The sequence below is a fragment of the Thermobia domestica genome, chromosome 8 (assembly GCF_964235325.1).
Source record: "Thermobia domestica chromosome 8, izTheDome1.hap1.1, whole genome shotgun sequence".
In the NCBI taxonomy this organism is placed as follows: domain Eukaryota; kingdom Metazoa; phylum Arthropoda; class Insecta; order Zygentoma; family Lepismatidae; genus Thermobia; species Thermobia domestica.
This window is the reverse complement of record NC_137461.1, coordinates 205,148,038-205,175,577: the sequence shown is the minus strand read 5'-3', so window position 1 is coordinate 205,175,577 and position 27,540 is coordinate 205,148,038. Positions and strand designations below refer to the sequence as shown.

At 36.0% G+C, this 27,540-nt stretch overlaps 1 protein-coding gene across 1 annotated transcript in view; it reads left to right on the top strand.

The window, feature by feature from the left end:
• Nucleotides 1–27,540, top strand: part of LOC145693413 (circadian clock-controlled protein daywake-like) — a 112,110-nt gene that overhangs the window by 41,837 nt on the left and 42,733 nt on the right. The window contains exons 3-5 of the mRNA XM_081769385.1: nucleotides 11,256–11,403; nucleotides 16,130–16,263; nucleotides 24,299–24,448. Of these exons, the coding sequence (XP_081625511.1) occupies nucleotides 11,256–11,403; nucleotides 16,130–16,263; nucleotides 24,299–24,448 (432 nt within the window). The remainder of the gene's footprint in view (nucleotides 1–11,255; nucleotides 11,404–16,129; nucleotides 16,264–24,298; nucleotides 24,449–27,540) is intronic.

Below are 27,540 nucleotides of genomic sequence, written 5' to 3'. Positions count from 1 at the left end.
TATATATTTGTTACTGCAGATGACGTCACACGAATGACGTCATTGCACTTATGCAGACAGTGCGTATAATACATACTTTTTCAGCTATACGTTTGCTGCAGGATGTTATATACGGTTGTACGTTAAGTCCAGAAACTACAGGAATTACGAATGTAACCTACGTTTTTAAGTATGCCACCTACATTTTTTTTTCTCAGTGCAGAACTGTAAGATGGGATGTAATTAAAATCTATCTACAAAAAGGGGAGGAGGAGGAGGATATAACATGAGTTCATCTTATGTTTTTGACAATTTACTGTTCCATCATAGGCTTATTTAAACAACCACTGAAAGTTTCAGGGGGATGAATGTGGTCACAGGATGTTTGACTTCCCTGACCAACCCCTGGCTCTAAGAATTTTTAGATTTAATATGCAGAATGTTTGGAAAGAACACCGACAAACTTTGGGAAATGATACCATATACCAAAACATGAAGGAAGAAGAAGCAGACCAAACTCGGTGTATCTATTCGTCATTTCGGAGCTATATCCCACCGAAAATTGAGAGGGACGATAAAATGAGGGTCATAACTCCATTTATTTTTATTTATTAATTTATTTATACATATTTCTGTGCATTACCATCATGTATGGCCTTAAGTACGTCACATATTATCCGGGGAAGAGGGGAAGGAAAGAAGCGGACTGGGATATGTATGTTAGGTACTATGCCGGTAATTGCCTAGTGTGAATGAGGAAAAACCTCACTCATAATGAGTGGCCTGAAAAAGCTGTTACGCCTTTTCGACGGAGTGTGGGTCATAACACCAGTTGAGTTGAGTTGATTTTGAGTTTAACGTCCCTTTCAGCAGCGAGGCTGTATGAGATGGGACCTACTGATTAACGTGGAATCCGAACCACATGAACTCCCGCCGGGTCATAACTCGGGATTGAAATGTCAGATCAACGTCGGGTAAAAGAACATAGTGATTAGTTTATGGCTTGATTCATTTAATATACCTTTGGATAGGAAACAGAACGGCGAAAGGGATAGCCATAAAGTAAAAAAGCAAATGTATTTTCTCTGATCATATCCTTATACTGGCCGAAAAATTATGGCCAAAAGAAAATAGGTTGGATACTAAAAAATTGACAGCTGAAGAAGTAAAAAATCGATTGATACGAAACTTCGAAGATTGAAAAGATATGTACAGTGAAATGAAAAGATAGGTAATAAATAGTTGGCTGTGGGAACATACGAGCATTAAATTTTGTATGAATCAGACTGCCGAAATAGTAATGTACAGAGAAAAGAAAACATATAAGAAAACTAAATCCATGGAACAGACATTGAAGGAAATGAGGGAAAGGAATGCTTGGAAACAGGATAATACAGAAGAAACAGAGTATTGATCTGGAAGTTACGTAAATACTGAATTTCGGAGGAAAACAAGGTAGAGGTAAAAATGTTTGTAAAATATGTGAAGACAGACGAATTAGAAAGAGTACAGGAATATGTCAAAATGTAAGTTATAAGAAGGTAAAATCTATGGAAATTTCTACGGAAACAAAATGATTATTACAGCAGTAGAAAACAAGAATATAACAACAGTTCTCGAACGGAACAAAGCCTTAGAAAGGTATGAAGAAAACGTTGTGTTAGTGGAAATGAAAAATTCCTTTCTCTGCTCCATAGTTTACAAGCTACTCCAACTAAATAAACTGAAAATTAACGACAGAACATCCATACGTATGAGTTACGAAGCAATTTGCATGACTTGTAAAAAAAAAATTGATTTACACCTTCGGTTACATCTGGCAACAGTGTGTGGTTCCTAGTGTACTTCAATCGTTGCTTCCTAGTTTAGAAATATATGCATGAACACATCTTACTTTTGGTGTAACTATTATTTGTGTATCGCTTCACGTTCAAAAGTTCTACTATCCCAAACTCCGGGTTGCATTGTATATTGGACACCCTGTATTAGCAAAGACATTAAATGCAAACGTGAAATAAAAGAAAGAGCAGGAATGGTGAGTAAAGCAGGTAGGAAATGGGAAAGTACTCGTATATTTCGTGGGTCTTAGAATAAAGAATTAATTAAAAAGACTCATCGAAAGTTTCATTTTGAGTTTTGTACTACATGGGAATATTCGGCAAAAAGGACTAAAAATATTTAACAGCTTTCGAAATGGGAGTGATATAAGAATGGAAAGAGTTTGCTACATTGAACAGGAAATCAAAATGCTAGGAATAATAGAAGGGTAAGGAATAATATTAGATGTAGTTATGTAAAAACAATAAAATTAAATAGAATAAACTGGTTTGGACGATTTCTATCCTGAGAAATATGACAGAAAAAATGATCGAAAGAAAAAGACCTAGAGGCTAAAGAGTTCACAATTGACAGATCGTATTAAAACAGAAATTATTACGTCAAGATGAAGATGTTAGTTTAGGATCGTAATAAATGGAATCTTCTTAATTTGCGGCAAGTAACTTAATAGTAATGGAAGATAATCTATGATGATGATATAAAACGATTGAAGTGTTCCCAATCTGTGAGTTTTCTTTTGAGTTTGCTTCCCCCTTTTCAGTACTGAGGTTATATATTACACATAGTATACAAACATACCTTGGATGTTCCAGGGACCTTAATGATAAGATATTCATGGAACATCCAATATTTGTCAATGAACATTTCGTAAAATTGTCCTGTAAGATTTTAGATGTTCATGTGTGTCCAGGAAAAGGGACTTCGTGCAAGATTCCTGTAGGAGATTTGTAAGCTATTTTCGGGGATAATCACAGGATGACTTTTAAACATCCAGATATTGTCCCAGAAAGGTATATCCCATTGAAATGCAAGTGAAATCTCGTAGATATTTCCATTACCCTTAAAGTTTCTACTGCGAGTCTGAATGTCCTGGGACAGAATTAACATGATCACGTGGAATGGAAGGTACCTATTGTTTAAACTTGTATCTGAATCATTACCCGAGATTATATCCAAGGCAATTAAATCGAACCCAGAGAACAAGCTATCAGAAAGCTTACATGTTAACCACGAAAAGTTACTAGATTGGGTTTTAATAGACAACACTAAAGCTGGTTAAGATTTAGCAATATCTTCCGGAGTAGGGATGCGTTCGAGTCGAGTCGAGTCGAGATTTAAGCCTGTCTCGACTCGACTCGAGAAAATGTTGTCTCGACTCGTGTCTCGACTCGTGTCTCGACTCGACGGTCTCTGTCTCGACTCGACTCGAATTTGAGTAGAGACGTCTCGAAATTCGAGTCGAGACAAAATATACGAGTTAATTATACACACACATCAGCCAGACCGTTATGACTACCTACCTAATTGTTAGTATATCCACCTTTTGGCATGAATAACAACGGCAGCGCGTCTTGGCATGGTCGCAATGTTCCTCGGTGGGTCGCTGGAGAGAGTTGGCACCACATATGCACACACAGGTCATCCAATTCCCGTAAATTCCGGGGAGGGGGCAGGGGCGGATCCAGGACCGACTTCTGGGGGGGGCGGTGGGTTGTCATACTGCTACTTTTAAGGGCTCCAAACTTTGGGATGGGTTTTATTTATATATATAAAATAAGAAAGTTTCTTCTTCTGGGGGAAGCGATCGCCCCGATCCCCCCCCTGGATCCGCCCCTGGGAGGGGGTGATGCACCCTCACGTCACGTTCAATCACATCCCAGATGTGATCGATTGGGTTCAGATCCGGAGAGTTTGGGGCCAGCACATCACTTGGAACTCGCTCCTGTGTTTTTCGAACCACTCCATCCCACTCCTGGCCTTGCGACATGGTGCATTATCTTGTCGAAAAATGCCACTACCGATGGGAAACATGGCCGTCATGAAGGGGTGTACGTAGTCTGCAAGCAGCGTGCGATACCTCGGCCGTCATGGTGCCTTGCTCAAGCTCCACTAGACACATAGATGCTCACCTGAATGTTCCCCAGATAATAATTAAGCCGCAGCCAGTTTGTCTCCGTCCCGCAGTACAGATGTCAAGGAGCTGTTCCCTATGAACACTACGGATTCGCACCCTCACATCGTCATGATGAAGAAGATATCGGGATCCATCAGACAATGCAACGCTCTGCCATTGTGCCAAGGTTTAGTGGCGATGGTCACGTGTTCATTTTAGTTATAGTTGCCGATGTCGTGGTGTTAACATTCGCCATCGTTAGGAGTGTGTGTTCAGACTAGTGTTGTGAAGGCCTGTGAAAAAAACGGAAATTTTGGGTTAAAAAAACAGTGTTTTTACTGTTTTTCCGAGCTGGGAAAAAACGGAAAATTTGGGTATTATCAGAAACACCATTTAATCACAGAATCATTTTAGTTAATATGTTAAATCAAACATATATTTCATAGAGATATCTTGATTGTTCTATGTAAAATTCCGGAAATTTTGAAACCATTAGAAAAAATCGTTTGTTCGGAAATATTGGCAAAAACAGGAAAATGTAGTTTAAAAACTATTTGTTAGCCTGATGCTAGTAATCTTACTTGCTGTAACATGTCTGCAACATATACAGTGGGAAGTCGAAAATCCGAACTAATTGGGACCACAGGTATTCGGATTTTCAAATTGTTCGGATTTTCGAAAATAACCAAGAAAATACCATTTAGGCTTACATACTGTACGGTATGTTCTTCTATCGATACAGTGGTTATTCAGTACATACAGTAATTACAATACCGTACGTAAGGCTACTTACATTTAATGTTTCTGAAGAACTTGCTTGTACTCTAAATAATACTGTTTTTGTAAGTCACACTTAAAACTTATAGGCCTAAGAAAAAATAAAAATAAAAATACATGACAAACAATTACATATAAATGAACTTTTGTAAAAACACTGACTTCACATAACGTCGATGGACACGCTATTGTTTGTTTATCGCTAGCGTTAAGACAAAATGTAAAAAGCTTCTAGGGACCGCATTCGGATTTTTGACGTTAGGATTATCGACGTCAGCAACAGGTTTTAATTCTACTTTACACACATATACCGCACAAGTGAGTAAATTTGAGCAGCGAGAAATATATTAAATGAAACTTCCGTTAGTTATTATCACAGACTAGCAGAATATCCATTCTTCGCACGGGGAGAATACGTTTCATTTTGGACACAAAGGGCACCAAAACTGTCACTAATGAACTTGTGGAGCCCCAAAACTATGAATTTGACATTAATATCGATAATTTTCAATTATCTTTACATGTCACCATCCTCTTTAGAGTACTAATGGGGCTGAATTTGTGGATTTAAACGGCATCTTCTGTACATCTCAGCGACTATGGATTCGAGGCCATTTTCGATCATGTATATATATATATATATAGATATATATATACACAGAGGCGGATCCAAGGGGGCTATAGCCCCCCTTCACACTCAAGTATACACTGCATAAAATGGGCTTCAATCCTGCTTTACACTGGATAAAACTGCAAACTATGGTTTAGCCCCTCCCTTGATCATATCCTGAATCCGCCACTATATATATATATGTATATATATATATATATATATATATATATATATATATATATATATATATATATATATATATAAATATATAATGCTCAAAAAAATTAGGGGTTCAGCTGAAATATCACACAAGACCTTAAGATAGTGTATGAATAAGCTTGTGTTTGACTCATATATATCATACAAGAAGGAATGCTTTAAGATACACTAGAAAAATGGGGCACATACTGGTGTTGGGGCACGGAAAACCTTGTTCACATGGCTCATGACACAAGACGGTTATGTGTGCATCTCTCGAACTGCCCATAAACAGGCAAAGCAACAACATTGATTGTTCCTTAATATGTCATATGATCACTTCGAATAGCCAACAGAGCCTCGCACCTGCGTGGCATGGATTCAATCAATCAGATTATCGATGAGTTCTTGGGGGATGTTGTGCCACTCATCCAGAAGAGCGACTTCCAGCTTTGGAATGGTTGTTGGATTTACTGGCCTAGCGGCAATTCGTCTGCCAAGCATATCTCAGACATGCTCAACTGGAACGAGATCCGGAGAGCATGCTAGCCACTTCATCCGAGCGATACCCTCAGCATCTAATCCGCTAACCGAGTTCTGTGAGGACGAGTATTGTCATCCATAAAAAGGAACGAATCACCAATGGCACCAGCATAAGGAAGAACAAGAGTTTTCATGATCTCATCCCTATATCTGAGAGCCGTCAAAGAGCCATTTTGGATGATGTGGAGCTCAGTACGCTCACCAATGCTGATTCCTGCCTACACCATCAGTCCACCACTATGATACTGGGATCTTTCTCGCACAAACATGGAATTGTGTCGTGTTCCACACTCTCTCCAGATGAAAACACGTCGATTATTAGGCTCTACACTGAATCGAGACTCGTCAGAGAACAAAACATTGCCCCATTCATTGCGTCCCCACCCACGATGTTCCTCCGCCACTTCATCTCTTCGATCAACACGGTGTCGTGCAGTTAATGGGACACACACCATAGGCCTACGTGCGTAGAGACCACCTTCTCGAAGGCGATTGCGGACCGTTTGAGTAGATATTATGCGTCCTGTTGTTGTTCGGAAGGCTCGCGGTAGCAGAGTTGTATTCTGGTTTCGACGGGCTGTTAACAACAGATAACGATCGTCTCTGGCTTTAGTTGCTAGTGGACGGCCCTGTCCTTGTCTTCTTCGAACACTTCCAGTTGTTTGAAATCGATTCCACAATCGGGAAATCACACTTTGTGCCACTCCTATGGCATGTGCCACCTCCCGCCATGACTGACCAGCTTCCAACCTCATTGGGGGCCGCGGTGGCTCAGTGGTAGAGTGTTCACCTCTGGTGTATGGGGTCTCGGGTTCGATTCCAGCCCCTGCCAAGTGAACTTTGTAGTGTACAAAGACCGTGTGCGTGGGTTTTCTCGGGGTTGTCCCGTTTCTTCCCACTTTCTTCATTCCACCCTTTCACTCATCTCTCATCATCACCGTCTCCTTTAGCCTAACCGGCATAACCGTGGGACATAGAAACTTAAAGATTTTTCCCGGTCCGCATACAATTATAGCTGAATTTGCATATCATCGCTAATGGAATTGTCACCATTGATTTCAGCGACTGCGAAAACTATGGATTTGACACTAATATCGGTCATTTTGGATTACTTTTACTTGTCTCGGTATCCGATCCCCCCGGTGACCCGCGGCCCGAATAGGGTGAATTTGTAAGTTAATGTGATCAGAGTTTTCAGCGACCGCGAAAACTACGAATTCGACAGTAATATCGCCCATTTTCTACCACTTTTACATGTCCCTGTAAGCGCTCCTTGAGACCTCCTGGTGCGAATTTAAAAAAAAAAAAATCGTCTTGATCTGGGGCCTGGGCCAGGGTACCCCTGACTAAAATTTGGTAACTCTCGGTCCACTCGTCTGGTCCCGAGGCCGCATACAAACAGACAAACACAAACAAACTATTTATTTTATATATATTAGACTAGATAGATTCTTGCAAATTATGCCAGATTTTCATATTATCTTTCCGAACTAATTTTAAAGACTCGCTCCTACTTATCTTTATATATATATATATATACGCAGTATCTCTATATTTATATCTATCTATATCTATATATGTATATAACAAACGTAGGAATTACACCCTCAATAACGCTCCTGGAGGACCCCTTTCTCAAAAAAAAAAAAAAAAAATGCTGGGGAAACACTTGTAGAAACTTCATTTTTCGTGCCAGACGATTACCGAGACCTTGTAAAAAAAAAAAAAAAATTTAGCGATCGAATTAAAAAAATAGTTCTCCATAATAGTATTCACTGAGAATATTGTTATAAAATTTAAATTTGATGGGTAAATCAGTAGACTTTGAATACATCCACATCGTATCCACTAAGTTGCGAAATTGTGTACCTCCAGACATGGGCGGCCGAAGAAAATTTTCTAGGGGGGCATCTTCAATGTTTGCTATATTAGTCTGGCATTTAATGTGCATGATTTGTTATATTACGTGTACATTTTCGTGAGCCAGGGAGGTTCATTCTTATCAAACACGGAGATTATGAAGGAGCAGATCTACTGCACAAAATATAATAAAAACATCTCTTTCGGATTTTTATCATCCCGCAGTCCAACCCCGAGATGGAAACATAAGAGATAGGCTTTTTGTTTTTAAACAAGATAACGTGCCTAGCGAATGCTTTACGTTGTGAAGATTATATTAGTGAAAATTAAACGAATATAATTTTACAACTTAATATACATATCACTAAATGTTGAGCTCCCCGTTGCTATGTGGTTAGCGTATGCACCTTTCTCGAACGAGGTTTGATTCATGGTAGGAGCTCATGTGTTTCAAATCCGACTTTAAACTGTACGTTCACGTCTTGTAGAGCTTTGCTCCTGAAAACGACGCTAAACTATAATCTAATTTAATATTACTAAATATTAAAAAATAATGACTTACCAAGGTGACGTCAATTTGGCAGTCATCAAATCCATTTTATACTTTCACTTAATCCAGTGGATATTAATATAACAATTACAAGACACACGTCATCATCTTCTCATGTATCTGCATTATTTGATTCATCCATAAATTTATTTGTACGCATCATTCATTTTTGCATTTTCGGGAGGGTTCAGGGTTCTTTCTTCATTTAAAGAGTCGGTTCTCTGTATTGGAAAGAGAATCAGGGGAAGAAATATATACAAAACATGCCGCTTCCGACGCAGCACTGAAGCATTTCTTTTAGCGGTCATACCCCCCTCCCCTCTCAAGTTGTAAAGTGAGAAGGGACAGAAAGATCCCAGACACTCAGGGTTCAGTTGACAATAATAAAACTATGGGTAAGTAAACATCTTGTACAGAGTCACGTTTTGCTTATTTTTGAACATTTCTGTGAATTCAACAATACAACAGCGGAAACACTAACTGGTTTTATTACTCCAACCATCGCTTCAACCAAGGATAATTCCCAACGCTCAGTGAGCCATCTAAATTTTCGTTCTTTTTCTGTTCTCCAGAGGAAAGAATGAGATTTTGCCAAGATGCTAAAGTCAAGATGCTAGATGCTAGATGGGAGTGAATTATGCTAGATCTAGCACCAAGATGCTAGATATGGCTTCACTGGCGGGCTTCGATATCTACAGAACTTTCTGCCAAAGCATACAAAAAAACACAAAGCACAATGGTTTCGATAACATCTGTGTGGTCCTTCGGTAGGCTACACATCCGGTAAGAAGCTCAATCCAAAGAGTAGTTTGCACTGCACCCGTAGCCGGCTAACAAAAGACTCGTAGCCGGCTTGTATAGATAATAGAGTTCAAATTTTTAAGTATCCATTTACTGAGTGCCCATATCGTGTATGCATGCATTTGCATGCATTATTTAATAAGTAAATAAAGTATACACACACAATTAATTATGTCAGTGATAAACGGTGTTTATTGAAGAAAAAACCTCTCCAAACAATGAAGATTAATCTTAGACTGGAGAAATGGTTATCATTCGTTTTCATTATCATTTGGCCATGAAACAAACGCCTGACAGATATACAACCCCTATATACAAATATGTGATGTTGGAATATATAACTCGTAGGGTATGATGCTTTACTTTTTCAAAAATTTCAGTACTTCTAGTGAAATGAAATCTTTAGTTTTACGTCCTACGGTTATGCCGGTTAGGCTAAAGGAGACGGTGATGATGAGAAATGAATGAAATGGTGGAATGAAGAAAGTGGGAGGAAACGGGAGAACCCCGAGAAAACCCACGAGCATGGTGTTTGTCCACCACAAAGTCCGCGATCTGGGATCAAACCAGGGACCCCATGCACCGGAGGTGAACGTCCTACCACTGAGCCTCCGCGCCCCCACAGTACTTCTTGTGTACCCCTATAAATGCAATAAAGAACTAATGGCCATGTTTTTTTTTTTTTTTTTTTTTACAAAAATATTCAATTAGAACTGGACAATTTACATAAAATTTGGAATCGACAAATGAAAACGGCACGTTTCTAGCACTTGTGGGTTCGAGGTCTCATTGTTGAAAGGATTGGAGACAAACATATAAACTTTTCTGTGAGGAGAAACATGTACGCGTAAATCTAGTATTTTAATATATAGATAATAATTGGAATAATTTTATTTTCGAGTGCTATTTTTTAATATTCGCAATATTGAAATTTTTGAACTTAAATTTTTCCCGTGTTTGAAAAAAAAAAGATATCATTACTAGTAAAATTAACCTAATATTTATTTTTTCAATTTTTCCAGAAAATCGAAAAAAAACGTTTTTTTAAAAAAACAGGTTCAAAATTTCCGGAAATTTGACAAAACTAGTTCAGATACACTTGTACTTTGCCCAGCATTAAACTCTGATCTTAGTTCCGACGCAGTTCGCCGCCTGTTCTGTTTTACCAATCTGCCCAGACTAGAACGTTCGACATCTGTAATGAGGTGGGGGCACCCAACCCCTCGACATTTGGACGTCTTTTCCCCTTGGTTTCGCCACTTGCTGAAGACAATCACCACAGCACTCCTCGAACACCTGACAAGTCCTGCAGTTTCCGAAATACTCGTGCCGAGTGTTTCTGAGCGAGCACTTTCTTCAAAATAATATTAAAAATTATAGAAAAATTTTCGAGACATTCGAGTCGAGTCGAGATTTTTAGCAGCTGTCTCGACTCGACTCGAAAATTCGAGTCGAGAAATACGTTTGTCTCGACTCGTCTCGTATTTTACAAAGTGTGTCTCGACTCGAATCTCGACTCGAATTCGAGTCGAGTCGAGTCGAGATTCGAGACATGTCTCGACTCGTGCGCATCCCTATTCCGGAGGGATTTTCAACTCGAATCCCAAGAGCAAACAGTAAATTTGCAGTTAAAACTCGTTGTAAAGAGAAACAAAGCACAGACTCTGGTATGATTTTGCTTTCTAAATATTATCATTAAAATTACAACTTTTATTTGGGGGGGGGGGGGTAATCTGGTTTTAAAATCCTACACCATGTAATAGGGTATTTTAAACATGAACAAGTACATGAGAACATGGTGCTTCAAACTAGAACTACAAAGGAACCATCCGGTAATCCATCATAATCCATCTCAATTTAAGTATCGGTCATTAGAAGTTTATTTGCCAAAGCACATTCAGAGACTTCTTGTATGTATATAATTTCTGAAGAGACGTCTTGGTATTGAAACTCTTTATTTCTCATTTGGATACTATTTGCAGGCATAGCCGAGCTGACGGTTCCTCCGATCGAGCCAATGATTATACCAAAGATAGATTTTGTGACAGGTCACGATGCTGCAAATTTGAGAGCTGTATTGCGGAATATCAAAGTCAGTGGGCCTAGTCAGTTTAAAGTCACGTGGATTAAGTAAGTACCATTTTTATATTGACATATGAATTCCTTTATTTTAGTTAATTATGCTTTTATGATTGTAAATCACATTTGTAAGATTGTGGCTACAAGATTTTAGGATATTTCATGCCTGAGGAGGTAATGCTTTGATTTCAAAGATAAGAATTAATTATTCCTTCACATCTATGCGGGCATTCATCCGTCCGAGTGTCAGTGCCTTGTCCCTACTAGAACCATCCAAGACCGTTTGCATGATTGACATACAAGTGGAACATTGTGGGAAATGGTAGTCTATATATTATGCTCATAACACCTGTTCGAGTGTTGGTCGAAAGAACAAGTGCTGCCAAGAGCCGAATTAGCACATCAATTCTATGTTATTTTTAGGTAATGTTTTAATAAAACAAGTTAGTATACTGAATAAGGCTTTACAATAGGAAGCTATTGTAAGCAATACATGAATAACTTTAAAAAGATGTAAACATCGTATGTGTTAGATACTGAGGAAGGGAGATGACGGAAAGAAATCAACCAACAGAATCGGAAACTTTTCTGAAGTCAGTAGTTCTAACAAGGATATTGTCCTCATGCTATCTGCAATTTTGATGTGAAAACGTCAGAATATTAATCTAGATTAAAATAAATAAATGAATAACTATTAATGAACTTTAAGATTGATTAGAAATAAAAGCTTCTCATATGTAGGCTACATATAGTAGGTGGTCCCAAATGATTAGGATTAATATTGCAGAAGCCTATAGAGAATACTCTGAAAAAGCATTTTTTAAATTTTAAACAATCTGTATCCAAAAACAAGTGAATTTCGCTGCTACAGCATGTTCGTAAAATTTGCTGCTCTAACTCGAGTCTGTAGAAAAATGATTGAAAATGTTAATATAAAGAAGGAAAACTCAAACTGATGTTGTCTAATTTTCTAGGACATCGTATCAGGGCCGTCACCGAAGCTCACAGACTGAGAACAAATCTCACTTCATTTAAGCCCACTATATCCACTTTACATTTGTCCATTTCCACTTTTAAATTTTCAAGTTTTCCCTCACGTCGTAGAGTTCGTACGTTCCAGGTTCCCATGGTGGAATGAAAGTTATTATTTTCTCCTCTGATGATTCTTCCCGGAGTAGTCTCCACCCGGAGATTCGAATGGGGGACTATTTTACCTCCGGAATTTTTTATCTTAGGAAGAACCATCATATTTATTTATTCTCCTTCTTCGTCCCTTCTGGGAAAAAGATAATGTGGTAGTATTCCCATTTCCTTTTCACATCTCCATGCCGTTGACCATCTAGTGGTTCATCCGCCTTTTAGGACAGTTTCCCCTCCTAAGGACAAAAGGTTCCCTGACCTCCAAGGCACCGCCCTCCGAGAAGACCGTTGGCACTTGGTAGAAGCTGACTCCTTATCCCAGGAGTCGGTCGGTCCCCATCTACGTTAGCCGCCAAAGATGTTGCCCACTTTCTCCCGCGAGGATGTGTAGGTTGGGATTTCATTCTTTAGATAACGTTAGTTTGTTTCAACTGAAAAACTTTCTACTTTGATTCACTAGCATATTATGAGGGATATTTCTTGATTTAAAAATATATTTTAAACTTTAATAATGCCCGTGCATTTGAAACCAAAGTTTAAATTGTTTGCGTCGCCTAAGGTTCTCCAGTAAAACTATTTAGTAGGAGCTAGTTATTATGTAATGTTAATCACATTGCCTTTATGGAGGAACAAATGTGGAGTATTGATTTAAAAGTGAAAGAAGGAAAAAAACGTCACTAGTCTAAGCATGAATCCAAGTATGGTTTTAAGAGTAGTTGTGAAACGCTGTGTTTTCTTTATTAGTATGATCGCAGTCACCAAAAATATGTTTTACTGTTCTGATGTAATGCATCTTAAAATTTATTATAGAAGCTTTTGTCATTTAAATTATACCTAGTGAAATCAGTGAATAATGTTGAGATTAAGTTAAAGATTAAGCCCTTACTTAGGTTTTGGTCCTTTTGTGCCCCCTTAATCGCTCTGTTACTTCAACCTTTGCCCTATTTGACATCCAAAATGCGGAAAACTAGAACCAATCGGTGAATCGGAAACAGCAAATTATGGATGCGTTAAAATATTAAATAATACTTTTGATAAAGTGGACACTTTCAAATATCTAGGATCAATAGTAACAGAGGAAAATCATATTCACGGAGGAATTAAATGTCGACTAAAAGCAGTAAATTCGTGTTACTATTCGGTTCAAAATCTCTTGTCGTCGCGAATTCTGTCGAGGAATCTGAAACTCAAAATACATAAAACGATAATCATGCCTGTTGTTCTGTATGGTTGCGAAACATGGTCACTTACTCTGAGGGAAGAACATAGACTGAAAGTATTTGAGAACAAGATCCTGAGGCGAATATTCGGACCCAAGAGGAACGAGAATGGGGAATGCCGGAAACTTCATAACGAGGAACTACATAATTTATATGGTTTACCCAACATTGTTAGGGTCGTCAAGTGTAGGAGGCTTAGATGGGCGGGTCACGTAGCTAGAATGGAAGAAAGTAGAGACGCTTTCAAAGTCTTGACTGGAAGACCAATCGGAAAACGACCATTAGGAAGACCTAGGCGCAGATGGGAGGACAATATTAAGATGGATCTCGCAGAGATTGGAATACAGAGTAAAAACTGGATGCAGTTAGCTAAGGATAGAAGTCAGTGGAGAGCTTTTGTGAACGCGGCATTGAACCTCCGGGTTCCATAGGCCATAGAGTTAGTTAGTTAGTTAGTTAGAGATGCGGTATAAAATTAAAGTCCTATGTCCTATTCCCAAAATAGTACTAGAAAATAATAATAATAATAATAATAATAATAATAATAATTATTATTATTATTATTATTATTATTATTATTATTAAGTACTAGATATACAATTAGATACTGATTTGGGGGAGCTTTACCGAACTCACAGCCAATTGTACTGTAAACTGTACATTTCTACGTGTAATGATAATAATAATAATATTGAAAGTAGAAATATAAAGAACTGTATTGTGCTACATTTCCTTTTAAACGGCTTATTTTTTTATTTTTTAAAAAATAGAGGTCTACAGATTGATGCATAAAGCCTAAGTTGGTAATTTGTGTAATTTTTTTTCTCCATATATATGCGCAGATCTACGTGTGTTGCAAGGAGTGCACTGCACTAGTAACAAATGAAACGTATACGAACCTAAGTAACATACAATTGAGGCGTTGCGTTTGCAGCAAACATCTCTGCACAAAAGATAAAATAAAGTACAGTACTGTGTGAACCTATTATATTGTTAATATTGTAATTTTTCTATCTAATTTTATGGATAGATATTCAAAGAACAAAAAGGTTATCTATTTGGTTTAAATAATAAAACTTCTTAAAATTACTATTTAAAAATAGTTTTATTTTAGGGTCAACAATCCTCCCCCCCCTCCTGCGTGCTATTGCAGAAAATATCGCGTATTACCGTAAGAGTAAATACGAAATACTGCATGTGATAATGTTCTTAATGGAAAACAAAATACTTCATAACCAACATTCTGAAATTCTGATAAAATAGTTCTTGTAACTCTAATTGACTAAAACTAATCAAGGAATTAAGCCAAACATTTCTGGGGACATGCAGTTGATTTAGTCCCCACTTTTCATGGTTACATACCCATATGAAGGTTAATATCGAGGTGACCGTGCCACAGTACACTCGAAAGAGATCTTACGTTCGAAGTCTTGAAAATCTTACTTTTTAAAAATCTTTTTATTGCAAACCCCTCCCTGCCATCGCTCCGAATAAAGGATGTAAAAGCAAACATTTTATTTGAAATGGAAAAAACTCTATTCACTCATTGATTTATATTAAACGTTCCTTTCGGCGGTGTAATGGAGAGTATACGCTGAATACGCGTACGGCGTATATTCACCTAATATTTTTATAGTTAATGTATATTTACTTCCAGGCTGATAGCCAGTCCAAAAATGTAGGGGGGGCCCAGCTGAAGTTAGGGGGGGCCCGATCCAACCATAACATAGTTCATCACCATATTATAGTTCAATTGCAAGCCTACCGTGAAAACTTTAGGGGGCCAGCAAAAATTTAGGGGGGGCCTGGCCCCTCTAGACCCCCACTGGATACGGGCCTGTTTACTTCAAATCATTGATGTAATGGAAGGTATAAGGGTCGGAATACGTTTTTCCCCCCTGAAAACTGTCAAGTATATACCTACGAAAAGATCTAGCAATACCTCATTATTTCTTTCTTGCTCCAAGTTCACGTAAGGTGGAATCTATTATTCAAAGTGGAGTGCGAGTCTTTAATGCTGTACCCTACAGAAAATCGAAGCCGGGACCAACCCACATAAAGCATCAGTTTTAGTGCAATACCTACGAAAAAGGCACATGAAAAGTACCGTATTTTTAAATAGGTCACGAGGCTTCATTTTGCCGGTGTTGAGTAGTTGTGCATAGCATCAACTCAACTATTTTTCAAAATATTTACTATACATTTTGCATGCTGCTAGTGATACGTGTTCCGTTAGTTGGTCACTCTCATTCCATACATTCATTTAAACATGTCACTTCCAGTACACTGTGGTGCATAAGCGTCTAGAAATTGAAAGCAACTTTAAGATTTCGAAACTTCGTTAATATATTATATAGGCCTATAGTATATATAGTATTAATGAATGTAAAATAAAATGTCTTTGCTCTCATTTCCAGAACTAACCTTGAGAAACATATTTTCAATTTTGGTATCGACCTTCCTCTCCTGACCTTGGACAGCAATTACGAAATGAACGTAAAGATTTTACTGCTGCCCATTAGTGGTGAGGGAAAATTTCGTGGGAATTTCAGTAAGTAAAGTAATAATAATATTTTTTTTCTGTAGAAAGTATATATAGGTGTTATTACGAGTGCATTCTGTAAAAAGAAAAGACTATATAATTACACACAACATAATATTACGCTTTACCTTTATTTTAAATTGGCAAATGTGATTATGTATATATTGTAGCATTGTTGCATATTGGCTAACTGTGTACATATTAGATCTAGATCCAAGAAGAGTATTTTAAGGAATTCAATTCTCGGACTAAAATAACAAAAGTATTTTTTCTTTTCATTTCTCATGCATTTAAATTACATATTTTAAGATATGGAATTAAGCATTACAGATGAAATTCTTCTTCTTCTTTCTCTCCTTAACCATAGATTGGTGGGTAACATGGAAATCTTAAAACATTTTTCTCGTTTGGATTATACTTTCGTAACTGCATCTAGATATTCTATCTTTGGTCTTCCTCTTCCGGGTTTTCCTTCTGCCTTTCCCTTTACCAACACGGTGATCCAATCGGAGTGCCGAATAAGATGGCCAATCGTACTGTTTCTTTTTTCCTATTATCTTCATGATCTGTCTTCATTCATTACCTTCCTCTTTGTACGTCTTCATTCCTTTTCCTTTCGGTCCATGATATGTGCAGCATTCTGCGCCAACACCACATTTTAAGTGCTTCCAGTTTGAATATTTAAGCTTTTCTCAATGTCCACGTCTCTGTTCCGTAAAGCGCCACGCTCCATACCAGGGTCTTAACAAATCATTTTCGAACGTTCAACGACATATTTCTTGATATTACCAATCCTCTTTTCCTATTGAATGCTTGTTTACCCCTCGCTATTCTTGAACTTACGTCTTTTTCACTTCTTCCGTCCGAGGATATTAGACTTCCTAAATAGGAGAACGTCTTAACGTCTTCAATTTTCTTTCCCAATAGCCATATGTTTGCCCCTTCCTATCACTTTGGTTTTCTTCTTATTTATCTTCATTTTGATGTTTTTTCCAGTTGGTCGTTCAAGTTTGAAAATACTTCCTGCAAGTCCTTTTCGTTTTCCTCTATCAGTACTATGTCATCAATAAACTCTTTTGTGCTGAAAACCTGGCCGTTTACTTTTATGCCTTTCTCGTTTTTATCAAAGAATTCTTTCATAGCCTCTTCTATATAGTCATTGAACGGGAGAGGTGAAAGTTCACATCCTCGCTTTACTTCTTTACTTATTCTCGTTTCTTTCTGATCTGTACCATAACAGCTGTCTGTTTCCTGTAAAGTTGGTATACTATTCGTCTGTCTCTATAATTCGCCTTCAGATCCTTCAACGCTCTCAACATGATAGTCCAGTCTACGTTGTCAAAATTTTTTTTTCTATATCTACAATTGCTATCGTAATTGTATTGATCCCTGTTAATGATGCGCGGCTCTATGATCAACCGTAGACTCAGTATTGTTTCCCTTGTGCCCCTTTTTCTACTGAATCCAAACTGGTCTTCCGATAACCGTTCTTCGATTTTCACTTCCATTCGTTGTGCGATAATTTTGCACAGTATTTTTGGTGTATGGAAAAGCAAATTTAACGTTCTGTGTTCTTCAGATTTCCGTACTTTTCTTTTTGGGATAGGAAGTAATATGTTTTTCTCGAAGTCTCTTGGTATTTTTCCCGAGGTGTACATTTCATTAATAAGATTAAATAATTTCTTCTTTGTTGCTATTCCGAGATTTTTAATCACTTCCGTTGGTATTTGGTCTATTCCTGAGACTTTGCCATGTATTTTCTCCAAAGCATTGTCAAATTCGCACTATAAAGTTCATAGTCCTCAATTATTTTCATCGAGGTCTATCTCTTGTTTGTTCACTCTGTCTCCTTTGTAGAGTTCTTCAATGTATTCCTTCCTGTAGATGTAGATGAACATTAGAAATAATAATAATAATAATAATAATAATAATAATAATAATAATAATAAAAACTGGTGTCACATGGTATACAGGCTGGTACTAAAAGTTATGTAGTGCTGCCCATGAGATGCGACGAAACGAGAAATAAGATTTTCTCGTCTCATTATCATAAATTACATGGAAGTCTCGTCTCGTCTCGAGTCTCGAAGAATCTTTTCTCGTCTTGTCTTGATTGTCGGAAAGCTCTTCCCGTCTCGTTTTGTATGTTGTGACGTTTTTCGTCTCATCAGGAATTTAAAGAAAGATACTTCTCATGTCGTGGGCAACATTAAATACCGATTATTCATGACCCATGTTAAACTAAACTCGATATTGCTACAGCTTATAAGTGAGCATTGTTGGCTATATGGCGTATTGTAGCTGGACAAAATGTTGTCAGCACATAAGATACCATCATCATTATTTTTTGTTTTCTAGAGCAGAGTTCGTTGCTCCTTAATTCAAGTTGCTCCACGATAGCCTAACGATGGTGAAGGAACACTGAAATTTTTTTTTGAACCTCGAAACGCATACAACAAAGCTACTTGCTAATCATTAAAATACACGGGAATGATAAACGGGTGGACTGGCTACATGAAAAATGTGGTGGTACAGATATTGGGAAGGTATCATACTAAATGGTCGAGAAGGATATTTTGTCATTTATACATATCTTTTTCTGTATATCGGCTATTTTATTTTGTCTTCATAACCACGCATGATTTCGAATAAAACATAAGAAATAATTTTGAAATAGACTTCGAATAGAACTCTAAACGATTTTTTTTTTAAATTTTCGTTTAATATTTACAATGTTAACTCAGCTTAAAACAAACCCGTATTACTAACTGCGAAGAATATCAAGGTGTTGTTTCAGTTCGATGTTACAGAAGACAGCCGCTGCATCCGGGTATAACTGATAACTTCAGTTTAGCCAACCTTATACTCCCCTCGAAAAGTTATTACCAACGAAGATTCACGAAGATACATGTTTATTATTCCTGAAAAAATAATGTAAATATTTCAGGGAGATTTATTCATTTATTAGATTTCCGATGGCCATAAAGGAGACGGTACATTGGGCAGTAGTGTGTGATGGTTGATGCATCGGAAGTGATACCTGAGAAAATATTTCATAAACTATAGAACTCATAACTGATCAAATTTCATATAGACTGACGTAACCGTAGGCAATCAGTTGTTTATAAAGGGTGCATCTCTGAAAAGTTCAATGCTTTGTCAGGAGTTCCCCAAATCTCGGACCGCTTTTGTTTCACTTAGCAGTGAATGATTTGTCGACTAGAATTAAACATGCTAACTGTCTTCTATTTGCAGACGACCTCAATATATATAGTAAGATAGATTCAATTGATGATTGCAAGAAAGTACAACAAGACTTAACTAACATTATGGAGTGGTGTAATAAAAATAAATTTAAAATGAATGTAAATAAATGTAACTTCCTACGTTTTACACCTACGAGTAGTTATGTAGACTATACTTATTCGATCGATGGGACAAAATTAAGCTCTCCCAAGTATATCAAAGATCTTGGAATTTTCTTTGATCAAAATTTAACATTTAAGCATCATATGGAAACAGTAACGAGCGAGGCTTATAGAAACCTTGGTTTTATCATGATGCTAGGTAAAGAGTTTCGTAATGATTTAACTTTAATGAAATTGTACTTCACTTACGTTCGGTCAAAATTAGAATATGCTACTGTTGTGTGGACACCAAATATGCAAAAATACTGTGATGTGATTGAGGGAATACAGAAAAAAATCCTAAGACTTCTAACGTACAGGAAAACTGGGCTTTACCCGAAATATGAATCTTACAGACAGTTACTGGAAAATTATCAACTACCCACTTTATACGAAAGAAGAAGATATAATGATCTAATATTTTTATATAAATTAATACATGATAAGATTGACTCTATTGAGCTGCGTTCGTTGCTTTGTTTCCAAGTCCCATCAACCAGAACGAGGATAGGAAACACATCTACGTTTTATCAAAGAAAGGCAAGAACAAATATCCTTCGGAAATCTCTTATATGAAGGATAAGCATCTTCCACAATGAGGTCGAAAAAGACTTCAATAATGATATATTTAGCATTTCGGAAAGTGTGTACAAAAGAACAATTAAACAGGCATGTTTTGAAAACGGCATATAAAGAGCACATATGCTAAAGACAATATGAATGTGTATTTTAAAATTGTCTATTTTGTAATGTGTATTTCTTTTAATTATTTGTATATCTCACTGTTTTGTATTAATATGTATTTCGTTATCAAAGACAACACAATAATTGGGCCTAGAGCCTGTTGTGTTGTGTTTGAACTAAAATAAAATAAACTAAAAATTTTCTAAACATTACCTTCTAACGTGATGAGAGCTGGTCGATAATTACCCCACTCTGGTGATAAACGCGCAAATAAAGTCAAGGAGACAGATGGGCGACCGAATTGTCCAATTATATTGAGTTGAGATAATGATTACTTCTGACATGCCACGAAAGTATTCCAATTTTTCTTTAGGTACGCGTTATGGATTTAATGCTCCAGGACGAGACGATAAAATTATTGTGATTCTCATTACAAAGCAAACCAGAAGTCAATGGACTTCGCTATGCTCAGCCACGCTTTTTTAAAATTTTTCGTGAATAATCTAAAGACGATAGAGAAAATGTTAGAAAATGACCAGGTAGTAAAATTTGCATACAGTATCTGAAAAATACTCTTGAATAAACTAATAACAGTTTCCAGAACTCACCTTATTAGAACAGATCTGTGAACACAGTTTGTGACATGGATACTCGAATTGCTGTACTATGAAAGAAAGATCTTAAAAATAACTATCTTCTTCTTCTTTGTCTTTGTTTTTCCCATGTTTGTATCTGTTCGGCATTTTCTTTTCAAATTCTCTTCCTCCACTTTCTTCTTTCCTGAGCGTCCTCTGATTTCCTCCCCCTTTCTTTCAAATCATCTCGTATCTTGTCCGTCCGTCTCATCCTGGGTTTTCCCCTCTCTCTTTCTTCTTCCTGGTATTTCCACCTTTCCAATTCTCTTTCCCACACAGTCATCGTTGCTTCATTCTACATGTTCCACCATCTGTATCCATTCTTGAAACTTTTTATCAAGAGACCCATCTTAACAGTTTCTTATGTAATCGCTCCTTTCCTCGTCACGTCATACATCTAAAAATTATCTTGTTTACTGTAAGTAACAAACACTTATTTATTGAAAACACTAACGTCCATAAATACAATACTCGATTCGTTAATAATTTTCATGTTATCCCCCCAAATTTTTCGTTTTTTTTTTCAAAAAAGCGTATATATTAACTGTATAAAAATTTTCAATAAGTTACCTGACTTTCTAAAGCAAAACAAATCACATTCTGTATTTAAATCTGATCTTCACAAGTTCTTAGTAGATAAATGTTACTAATCGGTAAATGAGTTTTTTGAAGACAATGTATAAATGTTTTTTGTTAACTATGTTATGAATGTGTAAGCTTATAAAAGCCATAGTTATGTATGTATTACTCTATTTGTAAGTTTTCTATGACCAAGAGTGGAAGAAAAGAGGTGGGGTCTCGGAATTCTTTAAGTTTAGACATGAATTTCGTATTTAGGTTTATCACTTGAAATAATTAGAAAGATGTTTTTCCCTTTTTTTAATATTTGATATAAAAGGAAAGATAAAAAAGGGATGGAGTATTCCTAATCTAGACCAAATATCAAGGAATGCAGAAACACATGTTTAATTATTTTAAATTAAAAGTCTAAATACCAAATTTTATTCCTCTAAACCTAAGAAATTCCACACATTTATAGGCAATTTAATAAACCACCCCAGCCTATTTTCTTCTCATATTGGTCAAATATTAAATAAAAGGGCTCTGGAACACATGTTTAATTACTTTAAATGAAAGGTTTAAATATCAAAATTCATGTCTCTAAACTTAAAGGAACCAGAGCTATGGACATATTTAAGTTGAAAGGGTGTAAAATGGGAGTTGGAATTATTCTAATCAGATGCTCTTATCTCGGGACTCCTTAAGCTTAGGGGATATAAAGCTCTGGTATTTAAATTTTTGATTTAAGATATTTAAATTTTTGATTTCTATTTCTAAATCTTAATCTATTCCTTTAATCCAAACTCATTAATTTCCTCTTTTCAATTTACATTTACGTACGGGTTGCATGAGACAAAAAATGATCTCTTTGCTTCTATTCTTTTATCATGAGGTCCCATTTAGCTACATTAGAGTAAGTGGGCTCTTAGGATAGAATATTCAGATATTATTGGTGGATAGTACTGATGCTCAGTGACAGAATAGTCATCTCTGGTGCGAGAGGACACTAGTTTGATCCCAGGTCATATGAGCTTGTCGTGGACAACATCGTTGCCATGGGTTTTCTCAAGGTTCTTCCGTTTCCTTCCCCATTATCATTCAACCAATTCTTTCTAATCTAATTTCCTTAATCACCCTTCTTTAATATAAAGGCCATATAATTGTGTTAACGTTAAACTAGCAATTTGAGTTCATTTCATGTCTGGCTTTGCTAGATAAACACTACAAGTGACTTCGGCGAATCATTTTTTAAGTGCAATTCCATTCCCATCCAAAGATGGGCGGGCCGCAGAAGGTAACGCCTTCTCTCGGGCCATTAGCATTCAATTATTGGTAGTATCATTGGAAGATGGGTATCAGCATTTATTTATTTATTTATTTATTTATTGATATACTTATTTGATTAGACATACAGAAGATGATTTGAGTATGGTATGTAATATACAGTGTATGGTAAAGTGCAGATAACAGAACACAAGGATATATAATGTTCGTTGCGACCCGTTAGTGATGTTAATCTTCTGCTCTGGTGCTACTCACAAGTAAAGGGTCCAAATGGATGAATCGAGTTGCGGGATGAAACATAATGTGTCTTATAGAGGATGTGCAAATATGTATATGTGCAAAGTTATAGCGGCTGAGAGCCAAAGAAACGGAGAGGCAGGGGGTCAAATTTGGTGGGGAAGGCCTATGGTATGTTATAGAAATACATCAAATAAAGTGTTAAGTTGTAAAAATAGTGAAAGATAGACAATACAAACAGTAGTAATTTCACATATTGGCAAAAGAAGAATGGGCACAGTAGATCATGAACCTCCGCCGCCATTTTGAAATCTGTGATTTTTTAAAATGGAAAGGTACTCATGTTATATATCAATTAGGGTCAGCATGTTCTCAAAAAGTTAATTATGAACTTTAGTGATCGAACTAGCGGGTTTAGACACTTGGAGCCCTGTTAATTAGAAAACAAAGGAGTGCATTTATGAATTACATGCCATGGATGAATGGATGGCAACAATATATACAAGACAGGGGTTATAGTGAGCGATGGCCAGATCATGTTCATGGATAGCAAGGAAATGATCTTAACAGTGAATATGCGGAACGTGGTAGAGCTGGAGTCTAGTCTAAGGGTACATGGAGAATCGGATGAGCGTCCAGTATGCGGTATTGAATGTAACGAAAGCGAAGACTGTATACAGTCTGTGGTAAGAATGTTGGTATAGATGTGTGATGGCAGACCTCTTACGTTGTTGTCCATGGTGGTGAGGAATAAGCAATGCGTAAGACATGGCGTTCCAGGACTTGTAGTTTATCATAAAATTTCTGTGGAGCCGATAACCAGGCGAGATGTCCATGCGTGAGAGCAGAACGAACAAAAACTTTATATGTATAAAGAATAACTTTGGTTTTAAGATCCCAGTTAATGCCTTTCAAACTGCGTAACAAGTTGATCCGACGTTGAATTTAGCTTGTAAACTGGAGAGATGAACGTTCCAAGAAAGATGTTTGTCGAAAATGACCCAAGAAACTTCACGCTATCTTGTAATGGTAATGGTGAATAATGTTAGATGCAAACGGTCTGGATTTCATACAATATTAGAGAATATGATTCTTTTCCATAACTCTTCTGGGGGCGGTTCCTCCAAAACATGTTTTGCATCTACTGGTCGTTGAACCTATGTAATTACTTTAATAAATTAAGCATTCTTTTATTTATAAAATTATCCTACTATTAAACTATTTTTATTTCCACAGGTGACTGTAAAGCTGAAGTAAAAATGGTGGGTCATCTTGTTGAAAGGAAAGGAAACACGTATTTGGAGTTCAAGTCCTTTGATATAAGACTGAAAATTGGAGATGCAAAAGTCAATTTTGGAAATCTTTTTAATGGAAACGCTTTATTAGGTAATTAGTTCTATTCTTTTACTTTAAAGATTTATCAAAAATAAGAAGAATAATAACCATTATCTTGTTGTTAATAGTGTTGGACACGAACGGTGCGATATAACAACACTTAAAGCCATATTTGTTATTGGAGTATATTGTGTATGTTTAAACGTTGATAAGTGTTATTCATTGCGTTTGTGCATAAAATGACTAAGTGTTTCAGATCTAAGATTTGAGTGAACTAGTTTCGCCCATGAGATTTGAGAAATTTCGCGTCTCATCTCGAAATTAAAAATGGGCTACTTCTCGTTTTATGGGCAACACTAATTGTTAAGAATAAAAACAATGTATTTCCTCGTAAGTACTTACATAAATTCGGTAGATTTACAGCAGGATTCAAGCATTCTTCTTCTTCTTCTTCTTCTTCTTCTTCTTCTTCTTCTTATTATTATTATTATTATTATTATTATTATTATTATTATTATTATTATTATTATTATTATTATTATTATTATTATTATTTTTGCAACCATATAATAAGAAACATATTTTAATCTATAGATTTTTAACAAACTATAATAGATGTATATCTTAAAATGTGACTTGATTTTAGATTTTTAAATACAACTTAGTAGTTGTTTTTATCTTTACTTTTAATATTTGACGTACCAGTGTTTTAGGAATAGACATAAACTACACTGTCAGAGTTTATCTTATTATCAATTCATGTTAAAAAGTTTATCATTATTTCTCTCTTTTACTATATTATAGTGTTAAGGTAAAAATCACAAAGTATTTTGGTGCATATGCTGTATTTTTGCTGCATTTCAGTTGTTCTCAACACGTAAAATAAAGTTTATTATTATTATTATTATTATTATTAATAATAATAATAATAATAATAATAATAATAATAATAATAATAATAATAATAATAATAATAATAATAATAATAATAATAATAATATGGTTATAATTTTTAGATGCACACTTTTCCTTTTTGAGCATGAAAGGGTTCTCGTACCACATGTTGACTGACTCTGGATGGTAATAGAGATCACTTTACAATACCTTTTTCCTTCCTTTTTGGATATTGTATCTCTTTTTCCTCTTTTCAGACTATTTCCCCCTTAATGTGTTCTTAATCCCCTTCTCTCTCCGTTTCACTGCTACATTCTAAAATCTTCAAGAAAAAAAAATTCGACAACCTTTATTCTGAATTGTTTTTAAATATATATATATATATTTTTTTTTGCCAAGACGAAATTTACAAGAATTTCATACTGATTTATATGTCCACTCGATAGGGCAAATCATCAAACCTTCAAGTAATTTCCCGAAAAATTCACGAAACTCATTGTCGATGTGAGTATATTAATAAAACATCGTACAAAGACACAACCATAGAAAGAATTATGCGGAAAGTTCCGACTCCGATGTGGGAATCAAACTAGATGAAACCAGAAAGACAATTGGATATACATGTTTTGACATTTTCCCTCGCAGGCGAGGAAATGAAGCTCATGTTTGCAAGATATATGAATTGGTAAAAACTTACACCAGTGCAATGCAAAGTTATGTTCGTTAAAGGACCAACCGTTCCGTATATGGTTTCGTAGTTAAAAAACTTAAACCTATATTTTGTAGTTAAAGTATTTAAAATGTTCGGCACATTCTCATAATTAGAGACCGGATGTTTAGGCATTAAAAACCTGGAAAATAGGCAGGCAAATAGGCACTTAAAATTTAAAACATAGGCAGTAAAATAGGCACTAAAATGTAACTTGAAATAATGAAGACAAATACTCCATACAGTTAAAAAATAAATTCAAGTCATAGATAATGTTCAAAGAATATAGAAACGTATCTGTTTGTCAATATCTTCTTTCACTGTGTGTATAAAAACGAATCTTAACATGTACTCCATGTACACTGGCGCAAATCCCGGGAGATGAGAGAGACATGTTCCCCTCAATCTTGGAACTGGGGGGATTGTCTCCCAATAAGCCGATTTGAATTTTTTTTTTTCCGGAGAAATGTGATGATTTGTGTCCGACTGCCACTTCATCTGCATCGCCTAATATATAATACACAACAGGTTCATCTCGGAAATCAGATTCATCTACATTAATATGAGTCTCATCTCTCCCTCCCCCAGAATCTGCTCACCTTCCAATGTTGAAGACAACTCTGCTATTCAGCTCCTCCACACCATTGTTTTTCAACTTCATAAATATTTTGAACATCGCTTAAAAAGAAAGATTATGGGAACGGTCTTACCCGTCCTACTCCCCCCTCAATGTTGAAGACAGATTTACGCCCCTGTCTATGTATATTTGGTAAATAACAGCACTTTATCACTACACATAACAGTCCAAATTTTATACACTTTATCAGTATCCACAATAGTCCGAAGTTTTACAGCACTTTATCAATGCACATAGCAGTCCAAAGTTTCATGACATTTTATGACTACAAACAACACTCACATTTCTCGGAAGAAGCAGAAAACTTTCGTGAAATACTAAATTATATATTTTTCCCCAATAAAGTCTTATTATGAAGGAAATGCATAGAATAGGCAACATTAGGCACTAAACCAATTATTCAGGCAGAAAAAGGCGAAATATTCAAAATAGGCAAAATAAAATTAGCTTAAATTGAAACTATAATCCCCCATATAAACTTTAAAACGTCATTTTTCATCACATCTTTAATATTAAAGAATAGGCATTTTGCCTAACATTCGGCCTCTATTAATCATAGAGCTTGAGAATCCATTAGTAACGAATAGCGAATCAATTCATTTCTAGCTTGAAAAAAATCTTTTCTTTGGAATTTATTTAGTTATTTATTTATTAGAAAAAAGAGAAGGTTATACAAGATATTTACATTTGTTCTCAATATATTATACCATTAAAATCAAAACATATTTTTACTAATACAAATCCTTTAAAAAGAAAGAGGAAAAAAGAAAAGAAAAACAAAGAGTAACAGAAATACCATACTATACGGAAATTGGAAATCCAAATTTCCTACAATTTATTTTGATAATATCCTAATTTGCACACTTAATATACGTCATTAACAGGGAAATCGACTTTCCAGAT